Source organism: Microcaecilia unicolor, chromosome 9, assembly GCF_901765095.1.
Source record: "Microcaecilia unicolor chromosome 9, aMicUni1.1, whole genome shotgun sequence".
In the NCBI taxonomy this organism is placed as follows: domain Eukaryota; kingdom Metazoa; phylum Chordata; class Amphibia; order Gymnophiona; family Siphonopidae; genus Microcaecilia; species Microcaecilia unicolor.
In genome coordinates, this window is record NC_044039.1 from 147,573,415 (window position 1) to 147,597,094 (window position 23,680).

Here is a 23,680-nt window from a genome sequence, read left to right on the forward strand (position 1 = left end):
GCTCCCTCTTCTGATAAAGAGGTTGAGGTTCCCAGAGATAAACGCCCTCGGGTTGATTTCCAGGCCTTGGAGGACTTTGTCTCCTCCGATGTAGATGAGGGCAGCGTGTCTGAGGTCTCCCAACGGTCCTTTGCGGATTCCTTGGAGGAGATAGATCCCCGCTCGGATGGAGCGGATGACCCCTCTGCAGCGCGGCTTTTTAGCCCAGAGGATTTGCCCAACCTGTTTTTACAGGCCATGGACACTTTGAAGATTTCCTCTCCGGAGGACGTCTCTCCCTCAGCCCCTGTTGGCTCTGCCATTATGCTGGGGACGAAGCGCCCGCCTAGATCCTTCCACGTGCATGATGCCATGCACACCTTAATTGCGGCTCAATGGGATGTCCCGGAAACGAGCCTTAAAGTGGCTAGGGCTATGTCCCGCCTCTATCCTTTGGCTGTGAGTGAACGTGAGGCCTATCTGTGGCCTACCGTGGATTCTTTAATCACTGCGGTGACTAAGAAAACGGCGTTGCCGGTGGAAGGTGGCACGGCCCTAAAGGACGCCCAAGACAGAAGATTGGAGGCGGCCTTAAGGTCGTCCTTTGAGGCAGCTGCTTTAAGTTTGCAGGCCTCAGTTTGCGGCTCCTATGTGGCCAGGGCGTGCCTGACTATGGTGCAGCGGGCTTCCCCCTCGGATCTTTCCTTGAGGGCTGATTGGCCGGCCCTGGAATCGGGCTTAGCCTATTTGGCAGACTTGCTGTATGATGTCTTGAGAGCCTCAGCTAAAGGCATGGCTCAGACAGTCTCTGCGCGGCGGTGGCTTTGGCTGAAACATTGGTCTGCTGACCACGCCTCTAAATCCCGCCTGGCTAGATTGCCTTTTAAAGGCAAGCTGCTCTTTGGGGTCGAGCTGGACAAAATCGTGACCGATCTCGGCACGTCTAAGGGCAAGAAATTACCAGAGGTCAGGGCTCGGGCTAGTACTCGTCCCGGTACCTCCAGAGGACGGTTGCTGGAAGCCCGTCGGTACCGCCCGGGCAAGTCGGGTTCCTCTGCCCCCTCTTCCTTCAAGAGGAATTTCTCCCCCAAGCAGCATTCCTTTCGCAGAGACCGCCGTCCCGGAGGTGCTCCCTCCGGTCCTCCCCCAGGGTCTCGTACCCAATGACGGGGCCTTGGTCCACGCCCCAGTGCAGATTGGAGGACGGCTGTCCTCGTTTCTGGGCGAGTGGACCACTATAACTTCAGACGCGTGGGTGCTGGAAGTCATCAGAGACGGCTACAAGCTAGAGTTCTGCCAACCCTTAAGAGACGGGTTTGTACTCTCTCCCTGCAAGTCTCCGGTCAAGCTGTGGCAGTGCAGCAGACCTTGGACAACCTGATCCGCCTGGGTGCGGTCGTTCCGGTGCCAAAAAATCAGATTGGCAAGGGACGTTACTCCATTTACTTTGTGGTTCCAAAGAAAGGAGGTTCTGTCCGGCCTATCCTCGACCTCAAAGGGGTAAATCGGGCCTGGAAAGTGAGGCACTTTCGCATGGAGACTCTCCGCTCTGTTATAGCGGCAGTGAAGGCAGGAGAGTTCTTGGCTTCCTTGGACATCAAGGAAGCGTACCTGCATATTCCCATCTGGCCTCCTCTCCAACGCTTTCTGCGTTTTACAGTCCTGAGATGACACTTCCAGTTCAGAGCCCTCCCTTTCGGGTTGGCTACTGCTCCGCGGACCTTTTCCAAAGTAATGGGGGTCATAGCGGCCTTCCTGCTAAAGGAAGGAGTACAAGTCCATCCTTATCTGGACGACTGGTTGATCCGAGCCCCCTCTTATGCAGAGTGCGGCAAAGCTATGGACCGGGTAGTTGCTCTTGTGAGCTCCCTGGGATGGATCATCAACTGGAAGAAGAGCCAGCTGCGCCCGACTCAGTCCCTGGAGTATCTGGGAGTTCGATTCGACACCCAAGTGGGCAGAGTGTTCCTGCCAGACAATCGGATTGTCAAGCTTCAGGCTCAGGTGGACTAGTTCCTAGTAGCCTCTCCTATTCGGGCTTGGGACTACGTGCAGCTGTTGGGCTCTATGACGGCCACGATGGAAGTGGTGCCCTGGGCCAGGGCTCATATGAGACCACTACAGCTATCTCTGCTGCTGCGCTGGACTCCGATGTCGGAGGATTATGCTGTGCGCCTTCCCGTGGACCCAGCAGTGCGCAAGGCGCTGAGCTGGTGGACGCAGACAGACAAGTTGTCTGCAGGATTGCCTCTGGTGACCCCGGAGTGGATTGTCGTCACGACAGACGCCTCTTTGATGGGCTGGGGAGCCCACTGCTTGGGAAGGACAGCGCAGGGGCTCTAGTCTCCTGCAGAGGCAAGTGGTCTATCAACCTCCTGGAACTCAGAGCCATTCGGTTGGTGTTATTGGAGTTCATCCCGGTACTGGTGTTGTAGCCTGTACGGGTCCTGTCGGACAATGCCACGGCTGTGGCCTATATCAACCGCCAGGGAGGTACCAAGAGCGCCCCTCTAGCCAAGGAGGCTATGAGTCTTTGCCAGTGGGCGGAAGCGAACCTGGAGCAGCTTTCAGCGGCCCACATTGCCGGAGTCATGAATGTCAAGGCGGACTTTCTCAGTCGCCATACCTTGGAGCCCGGAGAGTGGCAACTATCTGCTCAGGCGTTCTTGGACATCACGAAGCGCTGGGGCCAGCCGAGCCTAGATCTGATGACGTCATCGGCCAATTGCCAAGTGCCGCGCTTTTTCAGCAGAGGACGGGACCCTCGATCCCTGGGAGTAGATGCTCTTCTCCAACAGTGGCCGACACAAGAGCTCCTCTATGTGTTCCCGCCCTGGCCCATGTTGGGCAGGGTGCTAGACCGGGTGGCAAAGCATCCCGGCAGGGTAATCCTGGTGGGTCCGGATTGGCCCAGACGTCCCTGGTATGCGGACTTGATCAGGCTCTCAGTCGACGATCCTCTGCGGCTGTCAGTGGAGCAGGGCCTGTTACATCAGGGTCCCGTGGTGATGGAGGATCCCTCTCCCTTTGGTCTTACGGCCTGGCTATTGAGCGGCAGCGTCTGAGGAAGAAGGGCTTCTCAGACAAGGTCATCGCCACTATGCTGAGAGCGAGGAAGCGCTCTACTTCTACTGCTTACGCCAGGGTTTGGCGTATCTTTGCAGCATGGTGTGAAGCAGGCTCACTTTCTCCCTTCACTGCTCCAATTTCTTCAGTGTTGGCGTTCCTGCAAGAAGATCTGGAGAAAGGCCTGTCGCTCAGTTCCCTTAAAGTCCAGGTAGCGGCTCTGGCTTGCTTCAGGGGCCGCCTGAAGGGTGCTTCCCTGGCTTCGCAGCCAGATGTGGTGCGCTTTCTCAAGGGAGTTAATCACCTGCGCCCTCCTCTGCACTCAGTGGTGCCTGCGTGGAATCTCAACCTGGTGCTAAGAGCATTGCAGAAGCCGCCTTTTGAACCCTTGTCGAGGGCATCTCTGAAAGACCTGACGTTGAAAGCAGTCTTTTTGGTGGCTATCACTTCAGCCAGAAGAGTTTCCGAGCTCCAGGCGCTCTCATGTCGAGAGCCTTTTCTGCAGTTCACTGAGGCAGGAGTGACTATTCGCACAGTGCCTTCCTTCCTGCCCAAGATTGTTTCTCGCTTCCATGTGAATCAGCAGCTCTGTCTCCCTTCCTTTCGTAGGGAGGACTACCCAGAGGAGTACTCTGCTCTTAAATATCTGGATGTGAGACGAGTCATCTTCAGATACTTGGAAGTGACCAATGATTTCCGGAAATCGGATCATCTGTTTGTCCTGTTTGCAGGTCCTCGTAAGGGTCTGCAGGCTGCTAAGCCTACAGTGGCAAGATGGGTCAAGGAAGCCATTGCAGCGGCTTATGTGGCCGCGGGGAAGGTGCCGCCTATCCAGCTGAAGGCTCACTCCACGAGAGCTCAGGCGGCCTCGATGGCAGAGGCCGGATCCGTCTCCTTGGAAGAGATATGCAAGGCGGCAACTTGGGCTTCGGCTCATACATTCTCCAAGCATTACCGTTTGACTGTGGCTGCACGGGCGGAGGCCCGGTTTGGAGCTTCAGTGTTGAGGTCAGGGATTTCAATGTCCCGCCCTGGGTGAGTACTGCTTCGGTACATCCCACCAGTCTATGGATTGATCAGCTTGATGATATGGAAGGTAAAATTATGTATAATCATACCTGATAATTTTCTTTCCATTAATCATAGCTGATCAATCCATAGCCCCTCCCAGATATCTGTTCTGTTTTTATTCTGGTTGCATTTCAGGTTCAAGTTTAGTCTTCAGTTATTTCAGAAAGACTTCGTGTTCAAGTTCTTTCACTTGGATTCTTCAAGAGTTGAGACGAGTTTGTGTTACAGTGAGCTGCTGCATTCCTCTCCCCTCCGTTTTACGGGGCTGGATTGAGACATAAATTCTGCCGGTACTCCCTCCCGCTTCGTGCGGCTGTAGGGCAGCTTTGTACCCCTCCCGCTTCGGCGGTGTTAGGGTCAGTCAGCTCCTCCCGCGGTTGCGGTTGCAGGATAAGCCAGATCCCCCCACATCGGCGGGTGTGGTGTCCCTCCCCCGCTCCGCGGGGATGAGCTGGACGGATTCCCCTCCCCCACTTGTGTGGGGATGAGCTGGGTTAATTCCCCTCCCCCGTTTCGGCGGTGGTGAGCTGGGCAGAGTGTCCCTTCGTGGGTGTAATTCTCTAAGTGCTGAGTCCTGCGGATGGAGCTTTGATATCGACATACTGAGGAGTTTCCAGCAGCACATGACCACATATAGGGAGGCAAAAGTTTGCTCTCTATCTCCACCTGCTGGTAGATGGACACAACCCACCAGTCTATGGATTGATCAGCTATGATTAATGGAAAGAAAATTATCAGGTATGATTATACATAATTTTACCTTTCTATGTTAATTTTGATAATAGAAGATTAGGTCATTGAATAAGGATATAAGATTCATTTGACCGATAATTAAGATAATTTATCCATAGTAGTGGTGATGCATATTCATTAGGGATATCTTGAAAACCTGACTGACTGGTGGCCCCCTAGGACAGGTCTGAGAACCACTGCCTACTTTGTTTGGCCTCCCGCCATAAATGACTCATTAATCCCCTTTATTTTATTTGTTCTCTGCACATTTTTCTAATGCTGCCATATCTTAAGGCAGTGCTTCTCAACCTAGTCCTTGGGGGTTTACCCTTCCACTTAGGTTTTCAGGATATCCTCAAGGAATAAGCATGAGAAATTCACATGCACTGCTTCCTTGGGATGTAGATCTATTCTGTCTCATGCATAGTCTTTGTGGGGATCCTGAAAACTCAGCTGGATGGTGCCCTGGCTTGAGAACCATTATCACAGAGGGTTTTAATCCAGTTACAAATTTCAGGATATCCCCATTTGAATTCAGTGGGGATATCTACCAATTAGAAACACATTTGAATTCAGTGGGGATATCTACCAATTAGAAACACATTTGAATCAACACAACCATACCTAAACCTGCACTACCCAAGCTGCAAAGCACTCAAATACAAATCAACTTACGCATCCAGTTTTTCCTACATACGCCTACAACTGTGGAACGCACTACCCAAAGCCTTGAAAACTACGTATGACCATTTACACTTCCAGAGAACAACTTACCTGTTTAAAAAAGGCATACCCTACCAATCCAACATAAATGCCTGATCTCTGCAAAAAAAAAAAAAAAAAGGAATGGACATAACACAACCCTTCCGAGTACGATTCCCTTATGTAGCTATACCACATGAACGTTATCTCACCACAACTTCACTATGTATTTGTTTACACTGGAGTCTGCAATCGCCTCTCTGGTACTATGTAAACCACATTGAGCCTACAAATAGGTGGGAAAATGTGGGATGCAAATGTAATAAATAAATATCCTGAAAACACTGACTGGCTTGATGTGCGCCAGGGACTGGGTTGAAACCCCCTGCACTATCCTAAGGTACAGAGTCCAAAACAGCACTTGATACTCAATGTGAAATTGCACCTCACTGATATTTTGTTTTAGTTTTTAGATTCCTTTCCAAATAGAATGAGGAATTTGTTTTTATTTTAGCTTTAGTTATAGCCACACTGAGTTGATTTCAGTGTGTTTTCCACAAGAATTCCTAACATGGAACCCTGCATTTTGTACCTATAGTTTGAGATTCCCCTCCCCCCACCCCCCCCCCCCCCCCCACCCCACACACACACACACACACACACTTTTGTGCATTACTTTGCACTTGACCAAATTAAATTTATCTGCCATTTGGATACCTAGAGGCATATTTTCAAAGCACTTCCAAAATTCCATAGGTTACTATGGAACTTTAAGTCTGTGCTTTGAAAATGAGCGCCCTGGTCTCTCGGTGTTCACAATCTGCTTATGTGCTAAGAACTTTTGAGTAATTTTGCCTGATCTTCAGATTTGATTACCTCACCTATTAGTCTCATTTCCATAAATGTGAAATAGCACTGGTACCAGTACAGATCCTCAGGGGCACCCCTTGATTGAGAAAACTGACAATTTAGTTCTTCTGTTTCCCATCTTTTTACAATTAACCAGCTTGCAGTATGACACTGTCTCCTATACCATTTCCCAAGGAAACGTTCATGAGGGTCTTTTAAAAATCCAGATACTCCATTTTGCCCAGCTTACCCTTCTCTGTGTGTATTTCCACTTTCAAAAAAATTAAACAGGGAAATTTTGCCTTGCAAATCTGTTAAAACCCATAGTGTTTTTTCCTACCCATATGCCCAATCATTCTGTTCTTAAGAATAGTTTGTACAGTTTTGGCAGGTACCAATATCTGACGATGATCTGTAGTTCCCTGAATCCCCCTTAGGATCCTTTTTAATAATTATTATATTGACCTCCTGCCAGTCTTCAGATATTTTGGCTGATATTCACTGGTTAACAGGTCTGCTGGTTCATATTTGTTCTTACAACTCTGGACTATATAGCATCCCAAGCAGGGAAGTAACTACCATTGCGTGAGCCCAGTAAATGTCCAGGGCTGCTTAGTGGTAGGGGCCACCTGCAGTTGAACCCCCCTCCCTTCCTCCCACACGTGATGTAGTGCCAGCAGAGGCAATGATGAAAATAGGCCCTGCCAGGGCCTTTCCTGTGCTGTGTTCCACCTCTCTGATACAACTTGTGTGGACAGGAAACCACACAGAAAAGGCTCTGATGTGGCTGGCAAAGGCAGCCTGTTTTCATCAGTGCTTCTGGTGACCCACTATTAATTTGAAGGACTGCTGGTGTGGGCTAGAGCGATGCCATACTTGTGTGTGGTTGGTAAGGGAAGAGAGAGACCCATGGGGGAGGGGAGAAAGGGAGACAACCAAAGGAGGGAGTCGTGGCAAGAGAAAAGGGGGACACACTGTAATTCTAACCCCTGCCCCTTTGGAGGGGACTACACTTCAGCCTTAGACAAGTTCTTGCTTGGAGAAAAAGAACTCCTTGGCTGTGTTTAATCTTATACCTATATCCCCTTATCAGACAGGCTACAAGATGCATGGCTAAACTTTCAGACATTTATTCCCTGGATTAAAGAGCACAGGAAGAGGTACACCATTAGCCAATCATAAATTTATCATAGAATCTTATTACAAATAGGAAAACAGACATCTAATTGCTGCTTTATCAGTCATAATTCATAAGTAATACATACAAATAGTCTTTTTCCTTTCTATTGTTCCTGTGGAGGAATTTACCAGCCTGGAGCAAAAGTGCTATGCTGTGATAGCAAGATTCCTGTTGCAGTGAAACTATTCCTTTTATACATTATGTAACTATGTGTATATGACCATATCACATGACTGTGGTATTGTGTCCCAGTTAACATAACTTCCACCTACCAGACTTGTTTACAGTTTTCCTCCACTGTCATTGGTTGGCTTCATAGCATAATCACTGCATGAACCTTGCTTTTCCACTCACCTGCTCTACCCCTTGCATAAACACCTGTACCTGTCATTTCACATACTCTGTTCATTCCATTCTAACCACCTAGATTCCTCCATCACCTTACACACAATACCCTAGAGATTTCTTCACACTGTCCCTTTGTCTTATTTATTTTTATTTTTGTTACATTTGTACCCCACGCTTTCCCACTCATGGCAGTCTCAATTCGGCTTACAAGGGGCAATGGAGGGTTAAGTGACTTTCCCAGAGTCACAAGGAGCTGCCTGTGCCTGAAGTAGGACTCGAACTCAGTTCCCCAGGACTAAAGTCCACCACCCTAACCACTAGGCCACTCCTCCACTCTTGTTTGCTATTAACCACTTACCTATCCAGCATAGGTTATCTCTCCAGCACAAGATTGCCTGCAGCTGGCCAAACACACCAGGGGAACTTACAAGCCATCTATTTTTATTCAATACTTCAGATCCTTAGACCTGGTCTTGCTAGACCTTACAGGGCATAAATTACAGTACAAATCTACAACACGATGGACCAAAGGGAGGGGGTCAGGACAGAGAGCAGGACAATGGACCAAAGAGGGGTTGGTCAGAGAATGCAGCAGGAAAGGAAGAGAGGGAAGAAGCTGAATGTGGGGACAGGGACATAGAATATAGTGGACAGAGAAGAAATATCAAAGTGCAGAAGACCCTGGAAAGAGAATGCAGAAAAAAAAAATCTACTGCGACGAAACCAGTGTTCAGAGAAGAAAGGTAGAAGTGTGTGGTGGTGCCTTTTTTTTTTTATTTTATATATTTTTGATATGTAATGTCAGCTTTGGGAAAATGTGCATCTCTACCTTGTACTTCAGCTTCTATTACTATGACAGGTTTTCTATATAGGTCTGGAATATATGTGCTTTTTGCAGGGTTTGTTTACTGGTGCTCTGAAGGGATTACCCCCCCCCCCCCCTTGGGAGATATGGAGGCTCATTGACACAGCACATAGACTTACAAAATTCCATAGTAACATATGTAGCAAAAGTCTGTGCTTTGAAAATCAGCACCATGGTGCCATAAGGGGCCCATCTTAATTTTTACACCCATGGCCCATTGAGGCCTAGCTAAATGGTGGTGAATGGAGTTCGCTCGGAGGAGGGAAAGGTGAGTAATGGAGTGCCTCAGGGATCGGTGCTGGGGCCGATTCTGTTCAATATATTTATGAGTGACATTGCCGAAGGGTTAGAAGGTAAAGTTTGCCTATTTGCGGATGATACTAAGATTTGCAACAGAGTGGACACCCGGGAGGGAGTGGAAAGCATGAAAAGGGATCTGAGGAAGTTAGAAGAATGGTCTAAGGTTTGGCAATTAAAATTCAATGCCAATAAATGCAAAGTGATGCATTTAGGGAGTAGAAACCCACGAGAGACCTATGTGTTAGGCGGTGAGTGTCTGATAGGTACTGAGGGGGAGAGGGACCTTGGGGTGATAGTATCCGAGGATCTGAAGGCGACAAAACAGTGTGACAAGGCGGTGGCCGTAGCGAGAAGGTTGCTAGGCTGTATAGAGAGAGGTGTGATCAGCAGAAGAAAGGAAGTGTTGATGCCTCTGTACAAGTCGTTGGCGAGGCCCCACCTGGAGTATTGTGTTCAGTTTTGGAGGCCGTATCTTGCGAAGGATGCTAAAAAAATGGAAGCGGTGCAAAGAAAAGCTACGAGAATGGTATGGGATTTGCGTTCCAAGACGTATAAGCAGAGACTTGCTGACCTGAACATGTATACCCTGGAGGAAAGGAGGAACAGGGGTGATATGATACAGACGTTCAAATACTTGAAAGGTATTAATCCGCAAAAAAATCTTTTCTGGAGATGGGAAGGCGGTAGAACGAGAGGACATGAAATGAGATTGAAGGGGAGCAGACTCAAAAAGATGTCAGGAAGTATTTTTTCACGGAGAGGGTGGTGGATGCTTGGAATGCCCTCCTGCGGGAGGTGGTGGAGATGAAAACGGTAACGGAATTCAAACATGCGTGGGATATGCATAAAGGAATCCTATGCAGTAGGAATGGATCCTCAGAAGCTTAGCTGAAATTGGGTGGCGGAGCAGGTGGGGGAAGAGAGGTCGGTGGTTGGGAGGCGAGGATAGTGGAGGGCAGACTTATACGGTCTGTGCCAGAGCCGGTGATGGGAGGCGGGACTGGTGGTTGGGAGGCGGGAAATACTGCTGGGCAGACTTGTACGGTCTGTGCCCTGAAAAAGGCAGGTACAAATCAAGGTAAGATATCCACATATGAGTTTATCTTGTTGGGCAGACTGGATGGACCATGCAGGTCTTTTTCTGCCGTCATCTACTATGTTACATCACTGATACCAAGTCAGGGTAGTCATTTTCTTAATCTTGTTTAGGCACTATAAAGAAGACTTTACCATTTTATTTTTTTAAGGTTTCAGTTTTTCCAGTAAAAGTTAATGAGCTAAATAAAATTGGCTGCAGAGTACACACACAACCACTCTTTTAAATGTACCAATGTGTATAAAAGTTCACACAAACTTAGGGGTCTTTTTTTATTAAACTGTGGTAAAAAGTGGCCTAAGCACATCTTTATGTATCTCTCCTGTATGCCAAGGCCATGTTTTCTCATTTTTACATTAATGGTTGTATGTTAACGCTGACATTTAACATGGAACCTGTATCCACACCGGTATTAACTCTACAGACCTCTGGCACAAATGGAGAAGCTGAACATAGTAGATGACGGCAGAAAAAGACCTGCATGGTCCATCCAGTCTGCCCAACAAGATAAACTCATATGTGCTACTTTTTGTGTATACCTTACCTTGATTTGTATCTGTCATTTTCAGGGCACAGACCGTATAAGTGTGCCCAGCACTATCCTTGCCTCCCACCACTGGCTCTGCCACCTAATCTCACCTAAGCTTCTGAGTATCCATTCCCTCGGAACAGGATTCCTTTATGTTTATCCCATGCATGTTTGAATTCCGTTACCGTTTTCGTCTCCACCAGCTCCCGCGATAGAGCATTCCAAGCATCCACCACTCTCTCCGTGAAAAAATACTTCCTGACATTTTTCTTGAGTCTGCCCCCCTTCAATCTCGTATCGTGCCCTCTAGTTCTACCGCCTTCCCATCTACAGAAAAGGTTCGTTTGCGGATTAATACCTTTCAGATATTTGAACGTCTGTATCATATCACCATCATATTTACATTTTACATTTATTACATTTGTATCCCACATTATCCAACCTTTTTGCAGGCTCAATGTGGCTTACAATTCATCGTGGATACTGGAAATAGAAAAGAATGTACATTTGGTTTTACAGCAAGTATTAGGTACATGATGGTGAAATACATAGTTCTGGAAATAGAAATGAGTATACATTTGTTTTAGCAGAAGTTTTGGGTACATGATGGTGAGATACATGATAGTATTAAAGTCATAGACATTAGGTACATGATAATGTGAAAGCAAAAGACATTAGAGAACGTTCCTGGATATCTTAAAGAATATAGAGTTACGCGTGTTGTTCTTTATGATATATTTTGTCGAAGAGATACGTTTTCAGGAGTTTGCGGAAATTGGTCATTTCGTAGGCCGTTTTCAGGTTATGTGGCAGTGTGTTCCAGAGCTGTGTGCTTGTATAGGAAAAGGTTGATGCATGCATTGATTTGTATTTCAAGCCTTTACATTTGGGAGGATGAAGGTTGAGGATTTGTATTTCCTCCAGGGTATACAAGGTAGAAGATATCCGTAAGTTTGGTATGAAAGGGGAGATGCTATTTGGGAGATTTCAACTTGCCTGATGTGGACTGGCACATCCTGTCAGCAGAATAGGAAAGAAGTAGAGAGATCATGGATGCACCTGTCAAAGTGCCTTGCTCAGACGGTACCCACGAGGGAAGGGTCGACTGATCTAGTGCTCACAAATGGAGGAAGTGTTTCCAGTGTCTGCCCACCTGAGTAACAGTGATCACACAAAATGGTTTGATGCAAGAGCAAAAGCAGAGTGTGGATGCACAAAACTCAAAGTACTAGACTTCAGACGTACTGATTTTGGTAAAATGGGGGAATACTTGAAGAAGGAGCTGAAGGCAGGGGTAGGAAATGGAGAAGTGGAAGTGCAGTGGTCTAAGCTGAAAACTGCTATAAATAAATATGGCAACCGATCTTTACACAAGGAAAGTAAACAAAAAGAAGAGAAACAGGAAGCTTATATGGTTTTCTAAACACGTGGCTAAAAAAAATAAGGGCAAAAGAGGCTTCATTCAAGAAATACAAAATCGCTCAATGAGTAGATCATGGAAAAGATTACCGGATTACCTGAGCAAGTTACATGTTAAAAAAAATAAAGGGAAGGCAACATTGTTAGAATGTAGAAGATTTGCGATATGTTATACTGTTGCAAATAAATTTAGTGAGGGGTGGAGATGTTATGATGCATTTAAAAAGAAAGGAGCAACATTTAATTTTCTCATGCAACACAGTGGCCCCTCAGGGATTAATTAAGGAGATACATTGGTTAATTCCATAATTACCTTTGTTTCACGTGAATTGAAGCGGGCAGGACATTTAAATTGAGAAGGTGCATGCGCCTGCGTTTGATTTCATGGGTTGAAGTTGGAGGGTAAAGCTTTCCCGGTTAACCATGAGTAGTTTAATAGAATATGAATTTACACTAATATAACGATATTGGTATTTTAAGTTAGGGATTTGTGTTAATTTTATTTTTTTGTATCAGTCTGTTCTCTTGAAGATGCCATCTGAGCAAAACATGGTTCCATGTAACATCTCCACCCCTAGCTAAATTTATTTGCAACAGTATAACATATTGCAAATCTTCTACATTGTAACACTGTTGCCAATGTTCCACCAGAGGCACTTCCCTTTATTTTTTTTAACATGTAACTTGCTCAGGTGTTCCCCTATACGTTGTTTAATCTTTTGCTTTGTCTGTCTAATATACCATTTGCTGCAAATGGCATATACTACTTGGGAAGAGTTGCAGTCCATTTTATTTCTTAAAGGAATGCCCTGTGACTGGGTTAATTTTAAGCGGTTCAGAGAAAAGCGACGAAAATGGTGGGTTTAGGCAGCAAGACATACATAAAGAGACTTGTTGACTTACATGTATACACTGGAAGAAAGGAGAAACGGGTGATAAGAAACAGATGTTCATATATTTGAAAGGTACTAATTTGCAATCAAACCTTTGTCAGAGACAGAAAGGTGGTAGAACTAGAGGGCATGAATTGAAATGGGGCAGACTGAGGAATAATGTCGGAAGTATTTTTTTTTTTCCACAGAGAGGGTGGTGGATTCCTGGAATGCCCTCCTGTGGGTGGTGGTGGAGATGAAAACAGTAACAGAATTCAGAAATGTATGTGGCAAACACACAAAGGAATCCTGTTTATCAGGATCGGATCCAAAGAAGCTTACGGGAGATTAGGTAGGAAAATTAGTGCTGGGCTGACTTTTACGGTCTGTGCCCTGATTGAGGCTGAGTCAATTTGGATGGCCGGAGTGAAGCTTTTCAGGTGCTTTGACTACAACTTAAGAAATTTTAGGACAAGGCCCTAAAAATGGCAAGAATAAATCAAGAACAGGTATACATATGAATGTAACACTTCATAACAGATGTAATGAGTTTACATTGTTGGGCAGACTGGATGGACCATACGGGTCTTGATCTGCTGACATCTATGTTACAGCTATTTTTTTTTTTATTATTGCATTAGAACTTACCACTACCCATGCTGTGGGTGGTAAGGGCTCCTGCATTATCTGTGTGCTAATCAGCCTGCAGTAATGTAGATGTACTAACTGGTTAGTGCAGGAACACTCACTCTCAGTCCCTGATATGCCCCCTCAAACAATTTTTAAGAAAATGTTTGTATGCTCAGATGTCAAAGCTACTGCTGGACCCCTGCATGGGTGCAGTGGTACTTTTATTTTTCCTCTGCATGTTAGCACCTAACACAGCTTAGTAAAAGTGTCCTTATATGCCTGGGAAGAAATTTATTTGTGCAGAAATTTCCTATGGACAATTTAAACAAAATTCCTCTAACGGCAGCATAATGGAGCCATTTCCCCTCAGAGCAAAACCTAGTACCTGCCTGCTTACAAATGTGTGTGAAAGCAAGAGCCTGCATCTTTAAAGGAGCCTTCATTTTTCACATTTATATTAGCACCACCTGCCTAGACTTATATAAGTACGTAAGTATTGCCATATTGGGAAAGACCAAAGGTCCATCAAGCCCAGCATCCTGTTTCTAACAGTGGCCAATTCAGGTCACAGATACCCGGCAAGATCCCAAAAATGTACAAAACATTTTATACTGCTTATCCCAGAAATTGTGGATTTTCCCCAAGTCCATTTAATAACGATCTATGGACTTTTCCTTTAGGAAGCCGATAAGTACCTAATGTAGTTAATTGTTGAGAGCGGTGGCATTATAGGCCGAATCCTAGATATTGATATTTGGTTATACCACAGAAGCCCCAGCACCTTGACATATATGTACCAACCGCCAAAACTCAGCATCTGTGTAATAATTTATTACTGAAAAATATTCACCTACATAGTTTTGACTACTTGTTTAAGTACCTTTTTTCACACACAAACATAGATTGCTTATTCTGTACTTGATTAGGATCACATCACAAATTAAAAGTAGACAAACTTAAGCTGAACACCCAAGAAGCCAGACTCTGCATACAGTACAACACTGGAGAAACAAACAGTGACTTATCCTTCCCTTCTCTCCCCCACCCCCCCAAAAAAAAAAATATATATACTATGCAAAAGATAGATGTAAATGTCAAAACCTGGCATATTCCAAAAGCTAAATTAAAATTTAACAAATAAAACACAAATTGAACATAAGGTGATATATTTGATAACTTTAGATGGTTTTTGGCTAGTTTTTAAAGGTCTCCTTCCTTAGGTGCGGATAGTATAAGAACTGTACTGATGTGACAGAAGTGGTTTGGGCCTCTGAAAGCTAGAAAAAAAATATTTAGTATAAGACCCAGTGTACCTGAATAAGCTACTACTGAAAAAAAGGTGTGAGCAAAACCCAAATAAAATAAATAACAAAAAGGTATTATTGCTTTATTTTTCTTTATCAACCTTTAAAATGGATTAACAGGCCTAAACCCAGTACTTCATTTTCAATTAAAATTATTTGTTGTCTAGCCATTTAATATATCTTTAACTGTGTTGGCCCCAGGCTCTGGTTACTGATTTCCCGTCTTTTTAACTCTCTTTGCAAGGGTCTCCTTTCTATTTAATTAGTTTTCTCTCCTCCTGTGTCTTTGCCTCCTCCAATATGTTGAGCAGCAAGCTCCAACACTGATCTGTTTCTTTCAGCCTTCTTTCTAACCATTCAACTTACTTTATATTCATTATTATTATCCAGTCTTCGGGCTCCCTCTTTTTACTGTCTCCCCACAGCTTTGCATCTCTTTCCTCTTTACCCCCTGCCACCATCATCTTATAAATTACAACTGCATCGCCACGTGGGAAAGACTAAAGGTACATACAGCCTAATATTCTGTTTCCAACAGTGACCAACCCCAAGTCACAAATACCTAGCAAGATCCAAAAAGAGTAAAACATTCTAAATTACTTAATATCTCTCACCTTCCCATCCTGTAGTATTATCCTCATGAAGCGTTGCCTCTTGTCTGTGGCTGCTTCTTTCTTGGCCCCGCCTCTTCTAGAAATAGGGTTACCAGAAGAAGAGGTAGCAGAGAGCCAGCGTCTTCCCTGTTTTGTTTACTATTGGTACAGCTGGTGTCAGCAGGGAGGAAGCAAAGCCTGTGCCGCTGGTCTGTTGGGGGGAGGGGGCAAACCTGGTCAAGGTTGACGGTACAGGGAGGAGAGGCTGTACGCCGCGAGATTGGCTGAGTATGGCCAATCAGCAATCGCACCTGGTTTTGGTGACGCAAAGTAGGCTTTTAATGAACTACAGTTCCCAGCAGTCAGTGCGTTACGGGACCTGCGACGGCGTGTGAAGCCGCGGAAAAGGCGGAAGACAAAGATTTGGGAGATTGTTTTGGTGCAAAAATATACGGAATAACTAGACAAGAAACCATGTCAACCAGTAAAGAACTGCTGAAGTTGGATCTGTACTCCCTGTTAGGAGTCGGGGAGGAGGCCCCCGAAAAAGAGGTGAGCGTAGGACCTGCTGTTTCCATGGGGATAAGGAAGGGGTTGGGCAGGCCCAGTTTAGCAGAGAACTCTTACTTTAGGAACCCTGGAGCGGTCGGTGTGCTTTGCGACACTTCGAAGAAGTTACGTTTTAAAATATGTGTGTGGAGACTGCTGATCTTTTTGTGGGAGAGAGAGAGAGCTTTAATGCCTTACTTTTTTTTTTCTGCAGTTAGGGAGATGAGCATAAAAAGATCCTTTTTAGTGAAAACTAATGAATGGAAATAAATGTTAAAAGTCAGAGGCCTGTTGCGAGTGCACGTGTAATGTAATTAAGGGCCCTTTCCTGAAAGATAAATAATATATGTAATAACTTTGTTTCCTCTGCATGCTCCAGCATATTCACTGTGTGATCTGTGGAGTCAGCCAGTATTCAAAGGGTCTTACATGTTTAGCGGCTGCCTATCTGTATAACTGCACTAAATATACCTAGGGTCCCATTTACTAAACAGCACTGTTAAAAGTGGCCTTAACATGCCCTTATGTGGGTCTTTCCCAATAGCTAAGGCTATTTTTATCACTGGGGGGGAGACAGTATGTCTGAATTTTCCATTTTTTTTAAATTAATGGTAACGGGCTAATTTTGCCATTAGCATGTGAGTCCCTACTGCCACACATGTAGGCGGTAAGGGCTCACATGCTAAGCATGCGCTAATTGGTTAGTGCACAGCAATGTAGCTACACTAAACGATTAGCACAGAACATGTCCACTCTCTGTCCCCAGCGCTAAAAAATAAATTTTATTTTGAAGGGTGGGTGTAACGCACACAATTCCAAAACTACCATAGGATACCTCAGCATCTCTTTGAAAACCCTTTTTTTTTTTTTTTTTCAAACTTGCTTTTGGGCTATAATGTTCTTATCGGGCAAATTTCTTGCATCAGCTTATTTTCATGTGCGGTCTCATTCTACGAGGCATACAGCAACGTCTTGGGCGGAGAGTACTTGACACTGCATACCTTTGCCAAGCACTACAGGGTGGACATTCCATGCTCAGAATCCGATTTTGGGGCTTAGGTCCTCAGGGTGGTGGCACCAGGATTTCACCCACTCTAGGAATTGTTTTTTGAACATCCCACAAGTTCTGGAATAATGGAAGCTACGTTATGGAAGGAGAAATTGTCTTTACCTGATAATTTTCTTTCCATTAGTCCTTCTGACTATTCCAGAGGTTCACCCAAGGTTTCTGAGACATTTACGCTGTGCGAAGTAATGGGTCAAATAACAACTGTCACCTTGCATATGTGTTTCCTGCATATCTCTTGTTCTGTGCAAGTTGTCCAGAGATGAGAAGTCTACACATGTTTGCTCATCTGGTTAGTGTTAGGTCAGCAAGTTGTTTAAGGTTTTTGTGTTTGAGTTTCTTTTTACTGTTTGTCTACATAAATACTGAGGAGCTGGACTGGAAGCCAAGAGATATGTGTCAGCTCAGTTTTCAGTTCTCTTTCTCGACTTACTGGCTAATGGACACAACAATTTCACGTGTTCTGGAATAGTGGGAAGGACTAATGGAAAGAAAATTATCAGGTAAGACCTAATTTCTCCTTGACAGTGGAAGCATAACCAGACAATTGTGGTTAAATTACGTAGGGGACAATAAGGAATCAATAAATATATTCAAGTAAGAAGGTAAATTGGAATAGAATGCTTTATGAGCCAGAACTAACATTTTAAATTTTGAGTGATATTTACAAGGTAGTCAATGAGCATCCTTCAACAGTGGTCAAACATGATGTCATGGAACTAGAAGGGTGAGCCCTTGGGCCACAGCCGGATTGGTGCTGCCTTACCAACCCGAAGGTTGGTCAGACCCCAGCCAGTGGCAGGTGAGTCACTTCCGGACCGGCACAAGGCTGTTCAGAATGTGGCCCGATCTAGGTTGCTGAAGGCGGAGCAGACAGGGGTCCAGGAGATTAGCAGGCTCAAAGGCTGGGTTGATCAGGTGGAGCAGGAGTTACACAAGAGCTGAAGACTGGCTGGAGCTGATGATGCTCTGAAGCTGAAGACTGGCTGGAGCTGAGGATGCGCCGGAGCTGATGATACGCTGAAGCCAAAGACTGGCTGGAGCTGAAGATATGGTCAAGCCAAAGACTGGCCAGGGCAAAGGACTGGCTGGAAGAAGCAAGGCAGGAACAAGGTAGAGGACAACTAGAACAGCACACCAAAGCAACCTTCTGAGACAGGACAAGGAGACCTGTTGCAAAGGCAAAGAGGAAGAGCATTCTAGCTTTCTATGGGCCCTGACCCCTGACATCATCAAGGGGTGCTCCACAGCTGGCTCTTTAACAGAGAGTCCTGTGCACCTAGGAGCGCCTGCAAAGAGGGAGAGAGACGTCTGATTTGCGATGGCCGCTGGGGTGCAGAGAGTGCCAGCATTGGCTGCCATGCACCAAGGAAGCAGCCAGAGACACCCAGGGGTACACAGGAATCTAACCCCGATGCCCGTCCGTGGTTCTAGGTGAGGCGAGGTGCAGAGAGGCACGGCCACAGCCGTGACACGTGATTATACTTCTTAGTCCCTATAACAACTTTTATGGCTGTATTTTGGATGTTTTGAAGTCTACTAGTGGAATATTTAGGTAATACTACAAAAGTGAGTTGCCATAGACTAATCTGCTTAGGATAAGAGCATGTACTAATTTAAGTAAAGAGAATTTGTCAATGAAGGTTTTAAATTATCTTATAAGGTAGAGAGCACCAAAACATCTCCTTACCAATAATGAAATATGTGCTTCAGAGTTAAGTTTTGAGTCAACAGTAATTGTTGTTTCAATAGGTAAAGTATGGCCTGATAATTCTGGTTCAGCAAGTGGTACAGAGAGATTACCCATACTCCAAATGGCTTTTTGTTTAGTAGGATTTAACATCAGGTGGTGGTTCATTCGCAACGAAGCCACTTGCTGCAGGCTTCTATAAAAGGATGTTAGGTCTGGGTTGCAGGGATCAAGTAATCAGCAGGATATCATCTGCAAAGAATTTTATTTATTTATTTATTTTACATTTGTATCCCACATTTTCCCACCTCTTTGTAGGCTCAATGTGGCTTACCTAGTGCCAGAGAGCAGTTGCAGACTCCGGTGTAAACAAATACAAGGTGAAGTTGTGATGGATAAGGTTCATGTGGTAGGACCACATAGAGGAATCGTTCAACGGGAGAGTTCGGTGATGGCCATTACAAACTTTAGTGTTGTTGTGTCACAGAGATCAGGCATTTATGTTGGATCTGTAGGGTATGCCTTTTTAAACAGGTGGGTCTTGAGTGTCTTCCTGAAGGGTAGATGGTCGTATATGATTTTCAAGTCTTTTGGTAGTGTGTTCCACAGTTGTGTGCTGATGTAGGAAAAACTGGATGCGTAAGTTAATTTGTATGAGAGTCCTTTGCAGCTTTGGTAGTGTAGATTTAGGTGCGTTCGTGTTGATACAGATGAGTTTCTGGTTGGTAGGTCGATTAAGTCTGTCATGTAATCCGGTGCTTCACCGTATATAATTTTGTGAACCATAGTACAGATTTTGAAGGCAATGTGTTCTTTGATTGGGAGCCAGTGTAGTTTTTCACGAAGGGGTTTTGCGCTTTCAAATCGTGTTTTTCCGAAGATGAGTCTTGCAGCCGTGTTTTGTGCGGTCTGAAGTTTCTTTCGGATTTGTTCTTTGTATCCCGTGTAGATTCCATTGCAGTAGTCTGCATGACTCAGTACCATCGATTTGTATCAGGTTGCGAAATGTTTTCCTCAGGAAGTATGGTTTCACGCGTTTGAGTTTCCACATTGAGTAGAACATTTTCTTTGTTGTGTAATGGGCAAGAATACCAAGTTGTTTCATGAGAAGAGTTAAAGGGCTTCAAAATAGGTTGTTAAATAAATGAGGGAGGTGGCGAAACAGTAGGTTTCTGTGCCTATGAACTGTATTGTTTTGCTTATGATATGTGTTTCTCCTGGTTAGCCTCCAGTAACCTAGAAATCACTGGGGATAATTTGAAAGCGGGAGACTTGCCCAGAAGTGGTTGTGACCCAGTTGGGGAGAGGAGGGTGCAGATGGACCTGAGCTGTGCTGGAAACAGACCCTCCAGGTGTCCGCAGGGTTATCTGCAGGCGGGTGACTAGGCATTTTGTGACAGGGGGGATGACAGTACGGAACCTTGAGGAACTCCATATGCTAAAATTTGTAAACTGGAATCAGTAGAATTATGAGAAACAAACATAAAAGGCATGATCTGGGAGAGATGGCTCAAACCAATGATAAACTTGACCTCTTAATCCACATTCCTTTAAGAAGATAAGCAATAGTGTATGAATTGTATTATGATAATATTTCTAAAAATATATTTCATAAATGGTTCATACAAAATCTCTAATAACCAACAAAATACTCTGATGAGGGGATGGATTCAGTTAACAAAATAAACTAATTAACATATTAATTATATCTTTTCATATAATTCAACCCCCTTGCAAAAAATCTTAAAACATTTATATATATGATAACTGGCATCTGTTACAGCTATTTTATGCAAGGTTCCGCGTTAGGAGTTACGGACCAAGAAAGGGATCTGGGAGTCATCATGGATAGGACGTTGAAATCTTCAGCTCAATGTGCAGCAGCGGCTAAGAAGGCGAACAGAATGTTGAGTATTATTAGAAAAGGGATGGAAACCAAGTATGATGATGTTATAATGCCGTTATATCACTCCATGGTGCGACCGCACCTGGAGTATTGTGTTCAGTTCTGGTCGCCTCATCTCAAAAAAGATATAAAGGAATTGGAGAAGGTGCAGAGAAGGGCGACAAAAATGATACAAGGGATGGGACGACTACCCTATGAGGAGAGGTTAAGACGGCTAGGACTCTTTAGCCTGAGAGAAGGTGGCTGAGAGGTGATACGATAGAGGTTTACAAAATAATGAGCTGGATAGAGCGGACAGATGTGAAGCGTTTGTTTACGCTTTCTAACAATAATAGAAGCAGGGGACACAAGATGAAATTAGAATGTGGTAGGTTTAAAACAAATTGGAGTACTACTACTACTATTTAGCATTTCTATAGCGCTACAAGGCGTACACAGCGCTGCACAAACATAGAAGAAAGACAGTCCCTGCTCAAAGAGCTTACAATCTAATAGACAAAAAATAAAGTAATCAAATCAATTAATATGTACAGGAAGGAGGAGAGGCGGGTAGGTGGAGGCGAGTGGTTACGAGTCAAAAGCAATGCTAAAGAGGTGGGCTTTCAGTCTAGATTTAAAGGTGGCCAAGGATGGGGCAAGACGTAGGGGCTCAGGAAGTTTATTCCAGGCGTAGGGTGCAGCGAGACAGAAGGCGCGAAGTCTGGAGTTGGCAGTAGTGGAGAAGGGAGCAGATAAGGATTTATCCATGGAGCGGAGTGCACGGGAAGGGGTGTAGGGAAGGATGAGTGTGGAGAGATACGGGGGAGCAGCAGAGTGAGTACATTTATAGGTTAGTAGAAGACGTTTGAACAGGATGTGAAAACGGATAGGGAGCCAGTGAAGCGACTTGAGGAGAGGGGTAGTATGAGTAAAGCGACCCTGGCGGAAGAAGAGACGGGCAGCAGAGTTTTGAACCGATTGGAGAGGGGAGAGGTGAGTAAGTGGGAGGCCAGCAAGAAGCAGATTGCAGTAGTCTAAACGAGAGGTGACAAGGGTGTGGATGAAGGTTTTGGTAGAGTGCTCGGAAAGAAAGGGGCGGATTTTACGGATGTTGTAAAGAAAGATATGACAGGTCTTGGCGATCTGCTGGATATGAGCAGAGAAGGAGAGAGAAGAGTCAAAGATGACCCCAAGGTTTCGAGCTGAGGAGACAGGGAGAGCCATCAACAGAAATAGAAAACGGGGGGAGTTGGGAGGTGGGTTTGGGGGGAAAAATGAGAAGCTCGGTTTTGGTCATGTTTAATTTCAGGTGGCGTTGAGACATACAGACAGCAATGTCAGACAAGCACGCTGAAACTTTGGTTTGGATGCAAGGTGAGATATCAGGGGTAGAAAGGTAGATTTGGGAGTCATCAGCATAGAGATGGTAGGAAAAGCCATGGGATGAGATTAATGAGCCAAGGGAAGAAGTGTAGATAGAAAAGAGGAGGGGACCAAGAACAGAACCCTGAGGTATGCTGACAGGCAGAGGGATAGAAGTAGAAGAGGATCCACCAGTGTGAACACTGAAGGTGCGGAGGGAGAGGTAGGAAGAGAACCAGGAAAGGACAGAGCCCTGGAATCCAAGTGAGGACAGGGTATTGAGAAGTATGCTGTGATCAACAGTGTCAAAAGCAGCAGAAAGATCAAGAAGAATGAGGATGGAATGGAGACCTCTGGATTTAGCCAGTAATAGGTCATTGGAGACTTTAGTAAGCACAGTTTTGGTTGAGTGGAAAGGGTTTAAACCAGATTGTAGTGGGTCAAGAATAGCATGTGAGGAGAGAAAATCAAGGCAGCGGTGGTGAACAGCACGCTCAAGTAATTTGGAGAGAAAAGGGAGGAGGGAGATGGGTCGGTAATTAGAGGGACAAGTAGGGTCGAGTGAAGGCTTCTTAAGGAGAGGTGTGACCACAGCATGTTTAAAGGCAGTAGGGACAGTTGCAGTGGAAAGTGAGAGGTTGAGAATGTGACAGATAAAAGGAATAAGAGCAGGTGAGATGGCATTAAGAAGGTTGGTGGGAATGGGATCAGAGGTACAGGTGGTACATTTTGAGGAAGAAAGGAGAAGTGTAGTTTCCTCTATAGTAACTTCACGAAAAGAAGGAAAAGGAATGAGGGGAAGGAGAGAGAGGGGAACGGACTAGTGGAGGGAGAGGTGGTGAGGTAGAGAATTCAAGGTTTATCTTTTGAACCTTGTCGTGAAAGAATTCAGCAAGGTTCTGAGGAGATAATGAAGGGGGAGTTGTGGGAAGGGGCACCTTGAGGAGAGAGTTCAATGTGGTGAAGAGAAGTCGAGGGTTAGAGCCAAGAGAGTTGGTCAGTTGGATATAATAATCCTGTTTGGCGTGTAAAAGAGCAGATTGGAAGGAGGTCAGCATGAACTTAAAGTATAAGAAATCAGCAAGGGCCCGAGATTTCCGCCAGAGGCGTTCGGCGGAACGGGTACAGGAACGTAGGTAGCAGATATTAGAAGTCAGCCAAGGTTGGGGTTTTGTACGCCTTATAGGGCGGGTCATCAAAAGTGCAAGAGTGTCTAAGGCAGAGGATAGAGTACTGTTGTAAGAAGAAACAGCCTCGTTGACAGACGTGGATAGTGCCACAGTAGAGAGGAGGTTTGAAACATGGGAGGATAGAGATGAAGGGTCAATATCGTGAAGATTTCTAGATAAATTAGATGAGAGGACTGGGAGGGAGGAGATTTAAGTGTGAAAGTTATAAGATGGTGATCAGAGAGGGGAAGATCAGAAGCAAGGAAACTAGAGGGTGAACAGTTGGAGGAGAAGATGAGATCAAGACAGTGACCATTTTGATGAGTGGGGGAGGTGGAGCATAGTTGGAGATTAAAGGAGGATGTTAAAGCGAGTAACTTGGAAATATAAGAGTTGGAAGGATCATTAGCAGGAATATTAAAGT

At 45.1% G+C, this 23,680-nt stretch overlaps 1 protein-coding gene across 2 annotated transcripts in view; it reads left to right on the top strand.

Annotated features, from left to right (window-relative positions):
• Nucleotides 1–15,881: 15,881 nt before the first annotated feature.
• Nucleotides 15,882–23,680, top strand: part of DNAJC17 (DnaJ heat shock protein family (Hsp40) member C17) — a 106,580-nt gene continuing 98,781 nt past the window's right edge. For both annotated transcript variants that reach the window (XM_030214014.1, XM_030214015.1), the window contains exon 1: nt 15,882–16,087. In XM_030214014.1, coding sequence (XP_030069874.1) covers nt 16,010–16,087 — 78 coding nt within the window. In that variant the 5' untranslated portion in view covers nt 15,882–16,009. The remainder of the gene's footprint in view (nt 16,088–23,680) is intronic.